This window comes from Nicotiana tomentosiformis, chromosome 12, assembly GCF_000390325.3.
Source record: "Nicotiana tomentosiformis chromosome 12, ASM39032v3, whole genome shotgun sequence".
Lineage (NCBI taxonomy): Eukaryota > Viridiplantae > Streptophyta > Magnoliopsida > Solanales > Solanaceae > Nicotiana > Nicotiana tomentosiformis.
Window position 1 is genome coordinate 127,094,670 of NC_090823.1, and position 20,252 is coordinate 127,114,921.

At 41.1% G+C, this 20,252-nt stretch overlaps 1 protein-coding gene across 1 annotated transcript; it reads right to left on the minus strand.

Moving 5' to 3' along the window:
• Window positions 1–263: 263 nt before the first annotated feature.
• Window positions 264–1,070, minus strand: LOC138903370 (uncharacterized). Its single transcript, XM_070191340.1, has 2 exons — window positions 789–1,070; window positions 264–539 (listed from the first exon to the last, which is right to left on the minus strand). The coding sequence occupies exons 1-2, from the start codon at window positions 1,068–1,070 to the stop codon at window positions 264–266; spliced, it is 558 nt and encodes a 185-aa protein (XP_070047441.1).
• Between the last annotated feature and the right edge of the window lie 19,182 nt (window positions 1,071–20,252).

Here is a 20,252-nt window from a genome sequence, read left to right on the forward strand (position 1 = left end):
ACGACAATCAATATTAGCATAACAAGCTTCCAACCAATCCATACCCATAATGACATCGAAGTCTAGCATAACCAATTCAACTAAATCAACAGAGGTTGGATGGTCATTAATTAACACTGTACAATCTCGATAGACATGATTAGCTACAATAGAGTCGCCAACTGGCGTAGACACCTCAACTGGCTGTAGCAACAACTCAGATATCATGTCAAGCTTACCAGCAATAAATGGAGTAATATATGAAAATGTAGAGCCGGGATCCATCAATGCATAAATGGCATAGAATGTATTGTCAATATACTTGTGACAACATCTGGGGATGCCTCTGAATCCTGTCGGCCTGTGAGTGCATAAAAGCGGTTCTGGCCACCACTAGAACCTGAGGTGTCTCCTCCACCTCTCCCCCTACCACGGCCCTGAGTAGACTGTGGACCTGGTCGGGGAACACGGACTGAGGACGAAGAGGCTGCTGTGAATCCTGAAGGATGAGCTGGTGTACCTCTGCCTAACCCCGGGCACCGGCTAATATAATGTCCTATCTGCCCACAATGAAAACATGCACTCGAACCCTGTCTACATTGCCCGGTGTGCAGCTTACCGCACTGAGTGCATGGAGGAGTAGGCTGTCTCATCTGTGCAAAACGCTCCTGTCGACGGCCCTCAGGCTGGCCTGAGCTCTACCCCGGTCCTGACTGAATATAACGATCAAACCACTGGCCCTGCATCTGTGGTGGGAAACTACCTGCTGACCGAGGTGGATATTGATGGAGTGGGGGCCTAAAATAAACCTGTGGCTCCCTATAAGACCCCATAGTACGAGCCCTCTTACTCTGCTCCCTATCCCTGCGAGTATCACGAATCCGACGGGAAATGTCCTCTATAGTCTGAGCGAAAGCCTGTATGCGGGAAATATCTACATCATCCGATAGGGATGCAACCCTACAGTCTCTAATCAGATGATCCCCCAAACCATCCACATAATGATGAACTCTAGCCCTCATGGTACGTACAATATCTGGTGCATACCTTGCCAAAGAATTAAACTTATGGCTGTAATCCCTCACACTCATACCCCCCTACTTTAGGCTAAGAAACTGGTCAAGAGGGGCCTCCCGAACCTCGCGTGGCAAATAATGGGCTAAAAAAGCCTCAGAGAAGTCCTCCCACTCTGCTGGCGGAGCATCAGGTCCTCTAGATCTCTCTCATGCCTCATACCATAGGACGGCTACATCACGTAGTCGAAAAGAAGCCAACTCCACAGTCTCGGTGACGGAGGCATGCATCACCCTCAATACTCTATACATATAGTCTATAAAGTCCTGGGGATCCTCAGTGGAACTGGATCCTGTACATAATGGAGGGGCTAAGTAAAGAAACTCTCGTACCGTCGAGCTTCCTATCCGATCTCTCCGGGCATCTGCTCCTGACTCTAGCTGTCGCTCATGAATAGAAACCATCCTAGTCAGCAACTGAACAACCTCCCTCATCCCCTGCTCCCAAATCTCTGATGGGGGAACAATAGGTGCTGGAGGTCCTGTGTCTCTAGCTGCCTCAGGTACCAATGGAACTGGTGAGGCTGGGGGTACTGCATCTCCCTAGGCTCCAACAAGTGCTGGGGAAGCTAAAACTAGGGGTACAGGAGACTCACTGTGAGCCTCTAAGGGAAATCTATCCCTCTGACACGGTGGGGAACGACTGGTACCTTCTCCCGGATCCATACCCATCTCTCGCTGTGCCATCTCCTGAGTGTAGGTAGCCTGTTAGATAGGAAACACAAAGCACGATTTAGATTTCATATGTTCTTATAACTTCGCTCTATAGCACGATCTATTAATTGAAAGAAATGTAACCATTCCTAAATGCCTCATAGCCTCCTGATTATAAGTGTGGTGCACAACACACCCATAAGCAAGACTCTACTAGACACGGCTTGTGGACTCCCTGAGATACGACCTGCTCTGATACCAAGTTTGTCACGCCCCAAACTAGGGGAGGCACGACTGGCACTCGATACTGTATTCGATCGAGTTAGCCACTAAACATACTAGCTAACTAGACTGGGGGCCCAACAGATCGGGCAGCACAACATATGAAATACTAAGCCTGGACTGTAAGGTTATGACATGAATAACAATAAGCCATATAAACATAGGTAGACAAACCAAAATAATAAAATACTAGCTGGCCGACGAGGCCGCGACTGAAGACATACATGCCTACACTCCTATATATACATGCCAAGCCTATGGGCTGGAGACTGAAAGAAGCAAAAAGAAACCCAGAATACTGTATCCACAATAGCCTCTAAGAGTGTCATAAGCATTGTCGGGATAAGGCCCCAACTATACCCAAACTGTACAACAAAAGTAACCATCCTATGAAAGCTCCAGGAAGAGGTAGAGCTTACCAACTCACAGCTGAACCCCGAAATCCTAGCGGAGGGGTTGATCAGAGTCCCTACCTGGACCTGCACGCACGAAACAACAATGCAGTGTCCCCAGGCAATGGGACATCAGTACGAATAAAAATGTACTGGTATGTAAGGCAGAAAGTAGAATCATACATAGCTTATGTAAAAAGGTAATAAATATACCACCTGACACTGAAACTCTGATAGCCTCCATGGCCGACATCCGACCTCATAGTAATAAAATATGCATGGTATGCTCGTGTAATCGTATGTCATAAATACATATATATTGATGCAAATGCATGACATACCCAACCAAATGCTAGCAATGGCGGTCTCTCCCGGTAGCTAACCGGTATCATATTGCCAACCTGTGGCCATCTGTACAATATATATAGTATTTCGGGCAAATACGCCCCTTACCTCCGATTATAGCTCGAAGTCCATGCATAATATGTCATGTATGATATGAACTTTGAATGCACATAATAGGCCATAACAAGAACTTAGCCAACCTTGGCTCATTGGTACTCTTATTCTCATAATCTCATAATCTCATATCTTTTTTTTATAAGTTTGAAAACTTAACTCGACTTTTAGAAAGATAACTTAACTCTGAATATATTCATAAAAAGCTTAAGGTGCTTCACTTAGTCCTTATACCCAATTTCTTGATAATTAGTAAAAGAAAGTATTTCAAAAAAAATCAAATGTTTTAGTAGTTTAAACATAAAAATTATATTTGAGAATTTTGAAATCGACGTGTCACTTTAGAGATTTTAAAATACACTTTAACAAGGAAGAAGGACTGATCGCAAATACTAAATGCCTTTATTTTTAAGTCACACAACCCAAAGACGAATAAGAATTCATATATATGGACATATATTTAAGAAAGCCGACAAAATGACATATATAGATGTCGAATACCCTTTTTAACCGAACGAGTGGAATATCAACCTAATAGCATCATGAAAATACTTCAGCTACGATACCAATGCCTTTCACAGAAGGTCTTTCTAGCAACAGAATAGTAAAATATCACATTTGGCGTCTTAGGAATTTCCCAAAATTCGTGCTAAAAGGAAGGACGAAGCTTAGCCTTAACATACCTCTCCAACGAACGTCAGAATGCCTGTAGTTCCTTCACAAAATTTGTTCCTTACGTCCTAAGCTTCGAAACCACTATATATATACAGCTTATACGCACTTATAAACAGTTCATAAATGAGTTTAAATCGGCAAATTTGTCATATGACCCTAACTTGACGAAACGCCCGTAGAACTTTGTATAAATGATTTTAAAAGAGGCCCAAGATGATTACCTTGGCAAACCAAGTATAAATACTGAAGAACCAGCAAGAACAAAAATTTCCTATCTTCCAAAAATAGCTCCAAACACAGCTAATAGAAGGGGAAAACGATTGCAAAGCGTAGAGATTGCGCTTCTAGGCACGGGGGCAAACTTTAACGATAGAAATCGTTAAAAACACGCCTTAATCACTCAATAATACCATGAAACCCTCTCTTAAGCTTTCTCACTGTTTTGGGACGAAGATGAAATATTTTGGGGTCTTAAAAGTCCAATTTTCCGACTTATACCACTTGTTTGATCCGACCCGGTTCGCGACCCGATTTCAGCCCGGACAGTCCGCGGTAAAACAGTCATAACCTTTTACTCCAATGTCGGTTTGATGTGAGATTTCTTTGGTTGCAAACTAGACTCGTAGACCTTAGATTTGGTAGGTTGTGGGTCCCATAACCCTTTATATATTGGGAGAAATGATCTGATACATTTGACCAAAAGTTTAGAAAATTTATTAGAGAAATTTACGAAAACTTTTGCCGACCTTTATTTCGCAACTTGCTTGACTCCAAAACTTAACATGTGACCAGTGTGATATTATAATACATCATAACACATTATTCTTAGCATATTATACACTCTTAGTCTTATCCCACAGGTGCAAGTTAACTTAAACCTTCCGAACGCGCTGGGTGCTACCCGAGCCATTTCTTTAACCATGAACCTTTGTTTAAGGGATTCCTTTGACTTAAAGCTTTAGTTTAGTTCATTAATATTACCACACATTTTCAGTCTTATTTCTCCCAATGTGCTATACCCAATCATATATACCTAATATAACCATGCCACGTTACGTATATTACATATAAAACCTGGGGTCTCACAGAGGGGCATTTGGTTACTTTTCAAAATGTGGTGGCGAAGACCCAAATTGACTATCTCCTCCTCAGGAGGTGTTACACAGGGTTGTGCAAGGATTGCAAGGTAATTCCAGGTGAGATACTCGCGACGCAGCATATGCTCTTGGTGATGGACATTGGTATTATGTTAAAGAGGAGGAAAAGGTCTACTCGAGGAAGACCGAGAATCAGGTGGGGAGCCTTAACTAAGGATAAAGCCCAAGGATTGGAGGGGCGGTTATCGGCTATGGGAGCTTGGAGGAGTAGTGGTGACGCGAGCACTATGTGGTCAGCGACAACAGACTATATTAGGGAGGCTGCGAGAGAGGTGTTAGGGGTCTCGACATGCATATCTGGTGGGCACAAAGGAGACTGGTGGTGGAATGAAGTGGTCCAAGGTATAGTGGAAGCAAAGAAGGCGGCGTACTTGAAGTTAGTGGGGAGCATAGGTGAGGAGGAGAGGCGAGTGTTCATGGAGAGGTATAAGGCAACTAAGAAGGAGGCTAAGTTGGCGGTCACAGAGGCTAAGACTGCGGCTTATGGTCGTATGTACGAGGAATTGGGGAAAAAAAGTGGGGAAAAGAAGTTATTCCGGCTGGCCAAGTTGAGAGAGAGGAAGGCTCGGGATTTGGACCAAGTGAGATGCATCAAGGACGAAGATGGTAGAGTATTGATGGAAGATGCCCAGATTAAGAGGAGATGGCAGACTCACTTTCATAAACTTCTGAATGAAGAAGGGGATCAGGATATTGTGCTAGGTGAATTAGAGCATTCCGAGAGTCACCGTGACTTTGGGTACTACAGGCGTATCGAGGTTGAGGAGGTCATGGGAGCTATGCGTAAGATGAGTAGGGGCAGAGCGACCGGGCCCGACGAGATTCCGGTGGAATTTTGGAAGTGTGGGTAGAGCAGGTTTGGAGTGGTTGACTAGGTTGTTTAATATTATTTTTAAGGGGAAGAGGATGCCGGATGAGTGGAGGTGGAGTACGGTGGTTCCATTGTATAAGAACAAAGGTGATATCCAGAGTTGAAACAATTATATGGGTATCAAATTACTGAGTCATACCATGAAAGTATGGGAGAGGGTGGTTGAAGCGAGGGTGAGGATGACAGTGTCTGTATCCGACAACCAGTTTGGGTTCATGCCGGGTCGTTCGACTACAGAATCTATACACCATGTTAGAAGGTTGGTGGAACTATACAAAGAGAGGAAGAAAGATCTGCATATGGTGTTTATTGACCTAGAGAAAGCGTATGACAAGGTTCCAAGAGAAATTCTCTGGAGATACTTGGAGGCAAAAGGTGTGTCGGTTCCCTACATTATGGCGATTAAGCACATGTATGATGGGGCTAAGACTCGAGTTAGGATAGTAGGAGGCGACTCTGAGCATTTTTCGATTGTAATGGGGTTACACCAAGGTTCTGCGCTCAGTCCGTTCTTAATCGCCCTGGTGATGGACGCGTTAACACACCATATTCAAGGGGATGTGCCATGGTGCATGCTATTCACCGATGATATAGTTCTGATTGATGAGTCGCGAGCCGGTGTTAACGAGATGCTGGAGGTTTGGAGACAGGCTCTTGAGTCTAAGGGTTTCAAGCTGAGCAGGACGAAGACGGAATACCTGGAGTGTAAGTTCAGCTCTGAGCCAGGGGAAGAGGGCGTGGATGTGAGGTTTGATTCGCAGGTCATCCCGAGTAGAGGCAGCTTCAAGTACCTTGGTTCGGTTATCCAGGGGGGAGGGGAGATCGACGAAGATGTCACACACTATATTGGGGTAGGATGGATGAAGTGGAGGTTAGCATCTGGAGTCCTGTGTGACAAGAGAGTGCCACCGATACTCAAAGGTAAGTTTTATAAAGTGGTGGTTAGACCAGCCATGATGTATGGGGCTGAGTGTTGGCCCGTTAAGAACTCACATATCCAGAAGATGAAAGTAGCAAAAATTAGGATGTTGCGGTGCATGTGCGGGCACACTAGGATAGATAAGATTAGGAATGATGATATCCGGGAGAAGGTGCATGTGGCTCCCAGGCTTGATGGTTCGGACATGTTCAGAGGAGAAGCCCAGATGCTCCGGTATGGAGGTGTGAGCAGTTAGTTGTGGATGGCACGAGAAGAGGTAGAGGGCGACCTAAGAAGTATTGGGGAGAGGTGATCAGGCAGGATATGGCGAGGCTCCAGATTTCTGAGGACATGACACTTGATAGGAAGATGTGGAGGTCGAGTATTAGGGTTGTAGGTTAGGAGGTAGTTGAGTCGTGCCTTACTTCGTACCATTGTGGGACTAGCCATGTAGGGTTTTTGTCTAAGATAGCTATTGGCAATGTTGTGGCTTACTATTTCGCTTTTCAGTGCATGTCCTATTTACTATCTATCGCTTTTGCTTTGCATCTTTCTTCTAGATTTTATGGTGTTCCTATTTTTCTTATGATTGTTGTGGTGATACTAATATTTACTAATATTGTCTCCCTTTCCTTTGCATCTTTCTTCTGGATTTCATGGTGTTCCTATTTATCCTATGATTGTTGTTGTGATACTAATATTGTTTCCTTTTTGTCATTTTGTCATTTTGTCTTTTTATTTTTTTGAGTCGAGGGTCTTTCGAAAACAGCCTCTCTACTCCTTCGGGGTAGGGGTAAGGTCTGCGTACACACTACCCTCCCAGACCCCATTAGTGGGATTTTACTGGGTTGTTGTTGTTGTTCTTGTTGTACATAAGGATTATTTATTTGAAGAAATATATTCGTAGGGTATTTATTCGAAAGAATTATATGAGAAGGATTTATATTTGAAGGACTTGTTTAATTGGTTGTACTTGTGTTTCTTATCATCTGAGTAATAATTATGGTGTTCTTGCTGCCTTGCTGTTTATATCACTAGTTGGTTATTGTTGCTATCACTGCTATTTGTTCCCTATTATTTTATATGCTATATTGCACAGGTTATTTGACTAGTGAGTGTCTTTACTGTACCTTGTCACTACTCTACCGAGGTTAGTATTGATACTTACTAGGTACTGAATGTGGTGTACTCATACTACACTTCTGCACATTTTTGTGCAGAGCCAGGTAATGTGGAGTCAGTTGATCGATCGCTAGCAGTACGAATCTTGCTATGGAGACTCAAGGTAAACCTGTTGCTGTGTTCGCAGGCTTCATAGTCACCTTCTGATATTATACTTGCAGTGTTTTATCTCTATTTCAAAACAGTTATATTTATAGGCTTTGTAGTAACTCAGTAGATCTTATGACATGTACTACCGAGTTTTGGGATTGTAAGTATTGTATAGAGATTCATATTTTGTATTTGTCAGTCGTTAATTAATATTGTTATTATTTCAGTAAATGTTAATCTTACCTAGTCCCTAAGACTAGGTGTCATCACAAATCATACAGAGGGATATCTGGGTCGTGACAGGAGGATATGCTACGCGTTTGTGTCATTTACTGGGAGATCCTCACTTTATATTTACTTTTGAGACTACGAGGCGGTTCCTCGGGAGATCTCCCTACACATTTACTTTTGAGACTACGAGGCGGTTCCTCGGGAGTTCTCCCTGCATATTTACTTTTGAGACTACGAGGCGGTACCTCGGGAGATCTCCTTGCACTTTTATTTTGGGACTACGAGATGGTATCTCGGGAGATCCCCTGCTGTTTATCCCTGTGTTCTGCATTGCTACTTTGCTATGTTCTCCTTGTTTAAATTCCAGTCTCTTGTTATATTGTTATACTCTCCTGCTTATTTATTATATACCAGTAGGGCCTTGACCTGACCTCGCGACTACTCGACCGAGGTTAGGCTTGGCACTTATTTGGTACCGTTGTGGTGTACTCACGCCCTTTCCTGCGCATGTTTTTCATGTGCAGATCCATGTTCCTTTTACCAGCCTCGTCCTTAGTTGCAGTCGCTGCTATTTTTGGAGAACTTCAAGGTACATCTGCCCTCGCCCGTAGATCCTCGGAGTCCCCCTCTATCCCCCTATGTTGATTCTTCTCTCATTTTTATAAACACTGATGTATAGAATAGTTAGAACTTCATAGAAGTTTGTGACTTACGGTGTTCCGGGTCTTGGGAGTGTTATGTATATTTCGAGAGTTGATTATTGTATATGCCGAGCGACATCTCAATTGCTTATTAAATTATCTGTTGCTATTAGTTGTTAATTTTCATGTTTTTCATTTCATCTCTGCAAGTGTTAGGCTTACCTAGTCGTAGAGACTAGGTGCCGTCACGACGATTCACGGAGGGAGAATTTGGGTCGTGACAAGTTGGTATCAGAGCTCTAGGTTCATAGGTGTCGTGCGAAACACACTCTGCGGTCGCATATGCGATCGCATAATGGTCCTGCGGCCCACGAAATGGCTTCTCGGAATTGGGAACTCGTGGGCTCCTGCGGCCCGCAAAATTCTCAAATACGTAAGCCTAGTTCGGCACCACGAAACCTTAATCTCCTTAGCAAAAGTTTTCCAGGGTCATTACATATAAGTCAACATCCGGTCAACCGTTTCAACTTAAGTTCTAAACCTTTGAACTAAGTGTTTCAAATCATTCCAAAACCTCACCAGACCTGAACCAATTACCCCCGGCAAGTCAAATAACAACCGTAAAACATAATTTGAGCAGTAAATGGGGAGACGATGTTGTAATACTCGAAACGACATGCTGGGTCATTACATTCTCCCCCTCTTAAACAAACGTTCATCCTCGAACAAGTTTAGAATCATACCTAGAGTCTCAAATAGGTATGGATATTTGCTTTGCATCTCCCGCTCGGTCTCCCAAGTAGCTTCTATGACTGGCTGGCCTCTCCACTACACTTTCACTGAAATTATGTTCTTTGATCTTAGCTCTCGAACCTGCCGGTCTAAAATGGCCACCGGCTCCACATCATAAGTCAAATTACCATCCAACTGCACTGTGCTGAAATCCAAAACTTGAGACGGATCCCCGACATACTTCCGGAGCATAGATACATGAAATATTAGATGAACATCCGATAGATTAGGTGGCAAGGCAAGCTCATAAGCCACCTCTCCAATCTTCTTAAGCACCTCGAACGACCCAGTATACCGAGGGATCATATTACCCTTCTTCCCGAATCTCAACACACCCTTCATCGGCGAAATCTTGAGCAGAACCTTCTCCCTAACCATGTAAGCAACATCACATACCTTCCTGTCAGCATAACTTTTCTGTCTAGACTGCGCCGTGCGAAGCCGCTCCTGAATCAATTTAACCTTCTCCAAAGCCTCCTAAATCAAATGAGTACCCAATAGCCTAGCCTCACCCGCCTCAAACCAACCCACTGGAGACCGACACGGGTCTCCCATATAATGCATCATACGGAGCCATCTAAATGCTCGATTGGTAGATGTTATTGTAAGCAAACTCTGCTAGTGGCAGAAACTGATCCCAAGAACCCCTTCTCCCTATTCCATTATCATTTCAAAATGAAAAAAAAAATGAAAATCCTTTTTTTTCTTTGGACTTTAAACCCTCAAGAAAACTGTCTAGGAAGTTCATCGTCGGGAAAAACCCAAAACGTTTTGAAAATTCTACCTACAAGAAAAGAATTGCTACCCAGTTCAAAAGTCATCCCTTGGAAAAGAACCGTGGCCATAAGAAAAAACAAAAGTGATTATTTCTACCTAAATTTTTATTTTTTTTCAACACACATAAAATAACACAACTAAAATAGCATAGGAATACCCAAACAGTCACTTCACCCCACACTTAAAATTGTGCATTGTCCCTAATGCACACCCATAAATATAAGAGAGTAAAAGAATCTCCCTGGTAGGCCAAAGGCCGAAGTATTAGCAGCTCATGGGGTACTCAGACTTCTCCCAGAATTTATTCTTTATGCGGCACTCCACACTTAGTTCTAACCATCTCACTTGCTTGTGCTTTCTTCTAATGGCCTTGTTTCCCATTCTTCTAGAGAAATAAATTAAAAAAAACAACACTACAAGAATAATACAATAATAAAAAATAAAAATAAAAATAAAAATAAAAGAAATCAGTAAAGTTGGGTTCCCTCCCAGCAAGTGCTTGATTTAACGTCGCGGCACGACGCGAATCACTTTTTGCCTCCACCTCGAGCTTATGAATTGAACCCCAAGTTTTCCTTCAAGCTTATGATTATGCTCTTAGGGAGGTACTGTCACGACCCAAAAATCACAACTGTCGTGATGGCGCTTATCTTAATACTAGGCAAGCCGACAACTTCAATAACCCACAATTTTATTTTAAATACTGAAAATATAATAATTAAGTTTAAGAGAAAATATCACAAATACTGGATATAAATACACTCCCAAATTCCGATGTCACTGAGTACATGAGCATCTAAATGGTAACAAAGTCTGGCTGATAAAAACATTGTCTGAAAATATAGAACAGTACAAAAATTGAAAGGAAGAGAGTCAAGGTCTGCATATGTGAAGCAGCTACCTCAGAATCTCCGAAAAATCAGCTGTGTGAAGAAATCAACACCCACTGTGTCCGGAAACACTTGGATCTACACACGAAGTGCATGGTGTAGTATGAGTACAACCAATTTAGCAAGTAACAAAACTAAATAAAGAACTGAAAGTAGTGACGAGCTTCACAGCTAAGTCCAATTACAGTAATTTCCAATATAAGAGGGAAGGCATGCTTTCAAGTTCAACATTTAAAACTCAAACAGTAATTTCATATCAAATTCTATTGAAACAGAAGATAATGTCTTTCAGAAATTTCCAAAACAGTAATATATGACAGCTGAAGTGCAGCAATAATGAAATCAACGCATCCTCTCAAAGCAACTGTCACTCAGTCCTCCCATTCACTCCAACTTCACAATCACTCTTTCCTCACACTCACTCATTCTTTTCAATTACTCAGCACTCAACACTTAGCACCTGCACTCAGTAGGTACCTGCACTCACTGGGTGTGTGTACAGATTCTGGAGGGGCTCCTTCAGCCCAAGCGCTATAACAAGCCAATCATGGCATATAACACTGAAACATGTTACGACGTGCAGCCCGATCCCATAAATATCCACATAATCAGGCCCTCGGACTCACTCAGTCATCAATCTCTCTAGTCTCTCGGGCTCTCAGAAATTATGATAAGCAGCCCAAACAGCAATGATATGATGCATCATTAATGAACAATAGAGACTGGGATATAATATGCAAGTAAAATCATGACTGAGTTAAAAACAACAATTAGCAGATAATTCAACATGTACACGACCTCTGTGGGTCCCACAGTGTCAACGCATTAAATATGATTTATAGTTTGATTTCTCTAATACACGGGAAATGTACGGATAACAACATAGTATTCAACTACACAGTTCCATGGAATTTTAGCAAGTCACAATTCCTATGGTGCACGCCCACACGCACATCACCTAGCATGTGCGTCACCTCAAAACCAATCACATAACACATAATCAAGGGTTTCATACCTTCAGAACTAAATTTATAATAATTCGATTCAGTCAATACAAATTATAGGAATTAATTTCATATGAAAATACTATTTTTCCAACAAAATCCGAATTGCTCTCAAAAATCGCTCGTGGGGCCCACGTCTCGAAACTCGACGAAAGTTACAAAATATGAACGCCCATCCAACCACGAGTCCAACCGTATAAACTTTACCAAATTCCGACATCAACTCGACCCTCAAATCATCAAAGTAAACCAAGAAGGTTTTTCTAAATTTTCCAACTTAATTCACCAATTAAATGTTAAAAACAACCATGGTTTCGGGTAATTTGACTAATATTGAGTTAAGAACACATACCCCATTGTTTCTCTTGAAAGTCTCCCGAAAATCGCCTCTTCCCGAGCTCCAATTCGTCAAAAATGGAAAATGGGATTTTCAGAACTTAAACTCTCTTCCCAGTCATTTCTTCTATGCGATCGCGGACGAAGTCCCGCTATCACGAAACACAAAATAAACTCCCCCCAAAACTCCTCTACGCGATCGCACAAAGCCACCCGCGAACGCGGAGCCCAGGCTTCCCAAGCGTATGCGATCGCGTATAGACAACGTGTTCACATAGAACAACGTCCGCGAACCCAACTACCTTACCTCCTCTTCGCGAACGCGGCTTGATCCACGCGTTCGCGATGCATTTCCTCTTCCCAGCTACGCGATCACGGTCATCCCCACGCGATCGCATAGAACAAAAACTCAGAAGCCCTCAATTAACCCTACGCGGTCGCGGATATCCCTACGAGATCGCATAGCACAAAACATCCACTGCCCCGCTAAGCCTACGCTATCGCGGACCTTCTCATGCGATAGCGTAGAAGAAAACCAGACCTATGCACCATAACATTTCCAGCAAATCACCATGTCCAAAATTGATCAGTTAACCATTCGAAACTCACCTGAGGCCCCCGGGACCTCAACCAAAAATACCAATAAGTCTTAAAACATCATACGAACTTAGTCGACACCTCAAATTGCATCAAACAATGCTAAAACCACGAATCATACCCCAATTTAAGCCTATTGAAACTAAGAAATTCTAACATCTACATTCGATGCCGAAGCCTATCAAATCAAGTCCGATTGACCTCAAATTTTGAACACAAGTCACAAATGACATAACAGACCTATTCCAATTTCCAGAATCAGATTCCAACCCCGATACCAAAAAGTAAACTCCCGGGTCAAACTTCCAAACTTTAATTTCTATTTCAGCCATTTCAAGCCTAATTTAGCTACGGACTTCCAAATAATTTTACGGACACGATCCTAAGTCCAAAATAACCATACGGAGCTATTGGAATCATAATAACTCTATTTCGGGGTTGTTTACACATAAATTCATATCCGGTCAACTATTTTAGCTTAAGTTTTAAATCTTGGAAATATATGTTCCAATTCATTCCAGAACCTCACCGGACCCGAACCAATCACCCCGGCAAGTCATATAATAATTGTAAAGCATACATTGAGCATTAAATGGGGGAACAAGGCTGCAATACTCAAAACAATCGTCCGAGTTGTTACAGGTACAACTTCTTGCGAGCCAAAAATTAAATAAAGTCTCATGCACTTTTTGGCTCTCGACCGAGGAGTGTCACCTTTCCTAGACGACCTTGAAAATTTCAAAATATAGGGCTTATCTACCTCTTGCCTGGACTCCTTTTTATGCTCGCAAGGATCCATTCCCATTTCACCATCTGAACATAATGTAGAGAAGTATTTGGAATGAGGTCCAACGCGCTCAAATACATGAACTTCAAGAGTTTTGACCTCCTCAACTCAAATCACACTAGAGTCAACTAAATTTGTATCTTCAATGTCCTTGGCTGACTCTAGTATTACTTCTTCAACATTAGCATCCTCAAATTCTAGTTGGATAGATTGTTAGTGTTCTACTCTGAACTCCTCTATTAGCACCTCAATTTCGGTATCTAATTCATGCTCTTCTTGGCTACTATCCACAATATTGGCTTGTTGAGCATTAAATGCTTTAACAAGTTGACTCGCTTGTGCCTCCAGGTTGCGAATAGTAGAATCTTGCATTTGTATGTGCAGTTGTTTCTAATTATTTTGTTCCACTAGGTACCTTAGCGTATCCTTGATCTCTTTTAGGTCATCATCCCTGTGTTCTTTGTTCCTATTAACTTCACAAGAAAAATAAAGTCCATCAAAGTAATGGGTTGGGGGAAGATAAGAAATATAAGGACAACCATTAAAGTGACCATCTTGACCACCACACATTCCACACATAAGATTGAGTTGGTGCACATAACTCGCTCTCGGAAATATTTTGATAATTTTGCCACGGGTGGTTTCCTCCATAATAAGCATTAGGAAGATCAATAGTAGAATTACCAATATCGAAACTCTCATAATTCTAAGATGCCATGTTACTCAAATAAACAAGTAAAACTAAAAATAAAAAAAATCAAATACTAAAAAAACAAAGTAAAAGTTCAAACTTGAAATCTAGAAATATGTACACCTACATCTACACCGTTAGTTCCCCGGCAACGGCGCCAAAATTTGATCACGCCCAACTCTAGTCCTAAAAAGGATAAGCGGTCGTTGCAAATATAATCCAGTCTAAATGTCCGGAGTCGAATCCCACAGAGAACTAAGGCTTAGCTACAATTGTTCTCTATCACTAAGATGACAAGATCGAACAATTTCTAAGTTATAAATATAAAGATTCTTATGTCTAACTAACTAAAAATTAAAGTAACGAATTAACAACTAAAGATACTAAGTGTTGGATTAAAGATTATGGAGGTCTAGAGTTATGCTTTTCCCAATTGTCGGAATCCTTCCCGCTAAGTCTTCTATAATTTCGGCTAAGTATTCTCTACCGATCGTGAGTACTTTGGGTGTTGTAGCTCTCTCTCTAGCAACTACTACAATTTACTAGACGTATTCTCTCGAACTAAGCTAGTTGGCACTAATTCACCGCTCTCTACGATCGCACCAAGGTTTTGTTATCTCTAATCCCGCCTTTAAACCCTCCGTATTGATCTCTCACATACGTTAGGAGTGATGTTATTCAAAAACTACCTAAATGTATACTCTCTCTCGAGCAGTACTCACTAAATAGGCACAGTCAATTGATAGTCGTTCAATCAACATCAACAAACACGTAGTTAAACAAGTAGAAAAATCCACCGGCTCAATTATATAAAAACATAACAAGAATTCATCATCCAACATGTTCTATCAAAACCCTAGATAACAAATTAGCTACTCATAATAGTATGCAAAACAACAATACTAGAATTCATAACCAATAATGGAAACAGAGGAAGAAAGAGGGAAAAACATGAAGTTGAATCCTTCTCCTTACTCCAAGTGTGTTCTTGCCCAAAATAGTGGCTCACCCTTAAAAGCACGTTTCAGTATGTATTTATAGCGACTAGGGTTTGTATGGGAGAATTTTCCTTCTCTTAATTCAGATTGGAAAAGCTGATTTTTCTGCTCCGGTTCCGGTCTGTCGAAGTGAACCTCGCTTCCCTGTCCGGGACTTTTCTGGTATCTTCTGCTCTGGTCCGGTCTATCGAAGTGAACCTCACTTGGTTTTCCAGGATTTTTCTCTTCATCTCTTTTTTCACCAATTTTTCTCCTATTTGATCCTTTTCCGCATAAGTTTGTTCCTATACATAAGAAACATGTAATGAGTATATTTTATGTAATGACCCGGCTAGTCGTTTTAAGAGTTGTGGCATCATTCTGCCATTTACTGCTCATTTTGTACTTTATAGCTGTTATGTGACTTATCGGGGTAGTCGGTTCAAGTCCGGAGAGATTTTGGAATGAATTGAGACACTTAGAGCCCGTTTAGACATAAGACATATTTCCCTTTCACTTTTTTCCGAAACCAGCGTTTGTTCATAAAATTTCCAATTTTCACTTGAAGATGCATTTTGGAAGTTTTCGAAATTTTGAAAAACTCAAAAAAACTGTTTTTCAAAATTTTCACTTAGATTACTCACAAAACTTCAAAAATAACCCAAAATTATATTCATGTCCAAACACAACTCTAATTTTCAAATACCATTTTTACTTTTTTTTGGGAATTTTACAATTCTTATGTCCAAACGCCCACTTAGTCTCAAGGTTGAAAGCATAAGTTGAAAAGGTTGACTGGATGTTGACTTATGTGTAAACGATCTCGGAATATAATTTTGATGATTCCAATAGCTTCGTATGGTAATTTTGGACTAAGGAGCGTGTTCGAAAAATTATTTGGAAGTATGTAGTTAAATTAGGCTTGAAATGGCTAAAATAGAAATTTAAGTTTGAAAGTTTGACCGGGGAGTTGACTTTTTGATATCGGGGTCAGAATACGATTCTCAAAATTTGAATAGGTCCATTATGTCATTTATTTGTGTTCAAAATTTGGGGTCAATCAGACTTGATTTGATTGGTTTCGGCATCGAATGTAGAAATTGAAATTTCTTAGTTTTATTATGCTTGAATTGAGGTATGATTTGTGATTTTAGGGTTGTTTGATGTGATTTGAGGCTTCGACTAAGTTCGTATGATGTTTTAGGACTTGTTGGTATATTTGGTTGAGGTACCGGGGGCCTCGGGGTGAGTTTCAGAGGGTTAACATATCAATTTTTGGTGGAATTTTCAAGAAAAACATCGGGGTAAGTGTTCTTAACTTAATTTTGGAGCTCGGGGAGAGGCATGTTTTGGGAGATTTTCAAGGAAAATATAGGGATAAGTGTTCTTAACTCAATTTTGGTTAAATCACTCGAACCTATGGTAGTGTTTAACATTTAATTGGTAAATTAAGTTGGAAAATTTTGGAAACTCTCTTGGTTAAATCTGAAGATTTAAGGGTCAAGTTGATGTCCAAATCTAGTAAATTTGTATGGTTGAACTCGTGGTCTAATGGGTATTCATATTTTATAACTTTTGTCGGGTTCCAAGATGTGGACCCCACGGACGAATTTTGAGTTAAATTTCAGATTTTGTTGGAAAATTTGTATTTTCATATGGAATCAATTCCAATTATTTGTATTGATTAAATCGAATTAATTGTGACGAGAAATGAGGATTTAGGAAGCCAATTCACGAGGCAAAGGCATAGCAGAGTAAAGATTTACAAAAGTCGAGGTAAGTGACTTGTCTAACCTTGTGTGGGAGAAATTTCCCTTAGGATTGGTATTGATATGATAATTGTGACGTGTTGAAAGTCTTGTACACGAGGTAACGAGTGTCTATACGGGATAAATGTGGAAAAACTCTGGTTTTAAATTGTGTAGATCTCTGTTACACATTAATTAAATTATTTTATCCGGTTATATTCATCATCATTGAACTATTTTTCTATTTTAAATTTGCCTGACATTTTCCTGCTAATTGCTTTACCTGTTTAGTTGAAACTTTGTTTCTTTTATTCTGTGCTCATCATTTGAAAGTTGAATTTCCTAATTGAATTATTATTAATATGAAGAATTTGACATTAAAAATTTGGTATTGAAGCAAGGTGTTAAATTTGTGAAATATTATTTTTGTTGAGTTATTCACTTCCGAATATTTTGTTAGATTTTTGTATTAATTGTGATTGAGCCGTGAGCTCCTTATTGTGGAAATAATGTTGTTTTTGATTTATTTTGCCAAGTTGAAATATTTGGACACTTGAGGTGCAAATTATGATATATTGTGAAATAGATACACATGCGGTGGTATAAGGTCTGGGTGTTGAAACGCATGGGGTGAGATAAGGGTGGCTTGATACACATGGCTAGTAGGTGTCACGACCCAATTCGCCCTCCGTAAGATGTCGTGACGGCACCTAGTCTCTACGACTAGGTAAGCCTAATAAAGATGCGGAAATAACAAAAATGGAAACAAAACTTAACAACTAACTGTAACAGATAACTAAATAACTGATAACAATGCCGCTCTACATTTACAATAACCAAACACTCTAATAATACACAGTATTCCCAAAACCCGGAACATCATAAGTCACAAGCTACAGGAGGAAACTAGTATCTCTATACACCAGAGTCTAATAAAAAAGTAAGGAAGGTTAATGACATATGAGGGAATAAAGGTGGACTCAAAGGTTTGCGGACGCGGCAGATATACCTTGAAGTCTCCGTACATCAACAAGCACTCTCAGCTAGTAGCAGGGCTGATAAGAAGTATCTGGATCTGCACACAAAACATGTGCAGAAGAGTAGCATGAGTACACCACAACGGTACCCAGTAAGTGCCAAGACTAACCTCGGTAGAGTAGTGACAAGGTCAGGTCCGGGCCCTACTGGGATATAATAATAAGACATATGCTATAAAAAATGTAAAACGGAGAAGACAACAGCAAGTATTCACAAAGCAATAACGACACTGCAAATTGATATAACAACAAGGGTGCTCCCGAGATACCGTCTCATAGTCCCAAAAGTAAATATACAGGAAGAACTCCCGAGGTACCGCCTCGTAGTCTCAGAAGTAAATATGTAGGGAGAACTCCCGAGGAACCGCCTCGTAGTCTCAAAAGTAAATATGCAGGGAGAACTCCCGAGGAACCGCCTCATAGTCTCAAAAGTAAATGTGCAGGGAGAACTCCCGAGGAACCGCCTCGTAGTCTCAAAAGTAAATACACAGGGAGAACTCCCGAGGTACCGCCTTGTATTCTCAAAAGTAAATGTGCAGGGAGAACTCCTGAGGAACCGCCTAGTAGTCTCAAAAGTAAACACACAGCTCAAACCGATAAATACAACAGTTAACAGTAAGATTTCTACAGTTAATACTGATAAATGACAAGAAAAACAGGAAATCAACTAGGCATGCTTCACAGAGTGCAAAAAAGCAGTTAATCCACGTAGACATGCGATATTAGACTAAGCATGATAACTACACATATTGGAATTTGCTCAATTAAAAATGAAAACAGACTAATACTCATTTCAATGGTATAACCCAAATTAAAGGAAAAATAGGTTACTACTCAGTAAAATAAATCAGGGTTTTCAACAAATAGCCCGTGTACGTACTCGTCACCTCACGTACACGACACTCACATATCACAATAGTACCAAATCCTAAGGGGTTTTCCCCCACACAAGGTTAGGCAAGCCACTTACCCCGAACCAAGCTCAATCAATCGATAGCAATGCTCTTTCCATGAATATCCGGCTCCGAATGGCCCAAGTCTAGCCAAAAATAATTGCATATCATAAATACAACTTAAATAGACTAATCTAATTAATGAAATCAAGACTTTAACAAAAATTCCGAAATCTGTCCTAAAAAGTCGACCCGAGCCCATGTCCCGAAATCGAGAAAAATATCACAAAATCCAAAAGTCCATTCACTCATGAGTCCAACCATACCAAATTTATCAAAATTTGACCTCAAATGACCACTCATAACCCAAAATCAATCTCTTCAAATCCCTAGCCTCCAACTCCAAATTTCCATCTTAAATACACACTAACTAGGTGGAAACATAAATGGGGAAGCAAGATTATTGATCGAAAATAACTACAAGGGACATACCTCAAGAAATCCCTCGAAAATGCTCTCAAGAAATCGCCAAACCCGAGCTCAAAATGAAGAAAACGGCCAAAAATCTCGAAGCCTCGCTTGAAAGGGTTCTACCCAGGTGTTCCCCCATCTGCGGACCACTTGTCGCACATGCGATGCTGCACCTACAGAAAAGTCATCGCAGGTGCGGATTCCACTTATGCCCAGGGTTTCCGCTTCTGTGGACCAGGGATCGCACTTGTGATCCCGTTTCTGCGGAGACCCTTCCACTCCTGCGATCCCAAACCTCCCAAGCCTCTCCGCTTCTGCGTTCAAGCTTCCGCAGAAACGACTCTGCTCCTGCGGCCTTCATATCGCACCTGCGACCCAGGACAAAGTCCTCCAGCCTGCATCTATGATCCTCCTCTCGCACATGCGAGTCCGCACCTGCGGTCACTCAACCGCAGGTGCGAAAACACCAGGAACCAGAAACTTCAGCTATTTGCATAAGTCCAAATTTAATCCGTTAAGAATCCGAAACATACCCGATTCCCACGGGACCTCAACTAAACATACCAACCAGTCCTATAACATTATACAAACTTAGTGGAGCCCTTAAATCACATCAAACAATGCTAAAAATATGAATCACCCTCCGA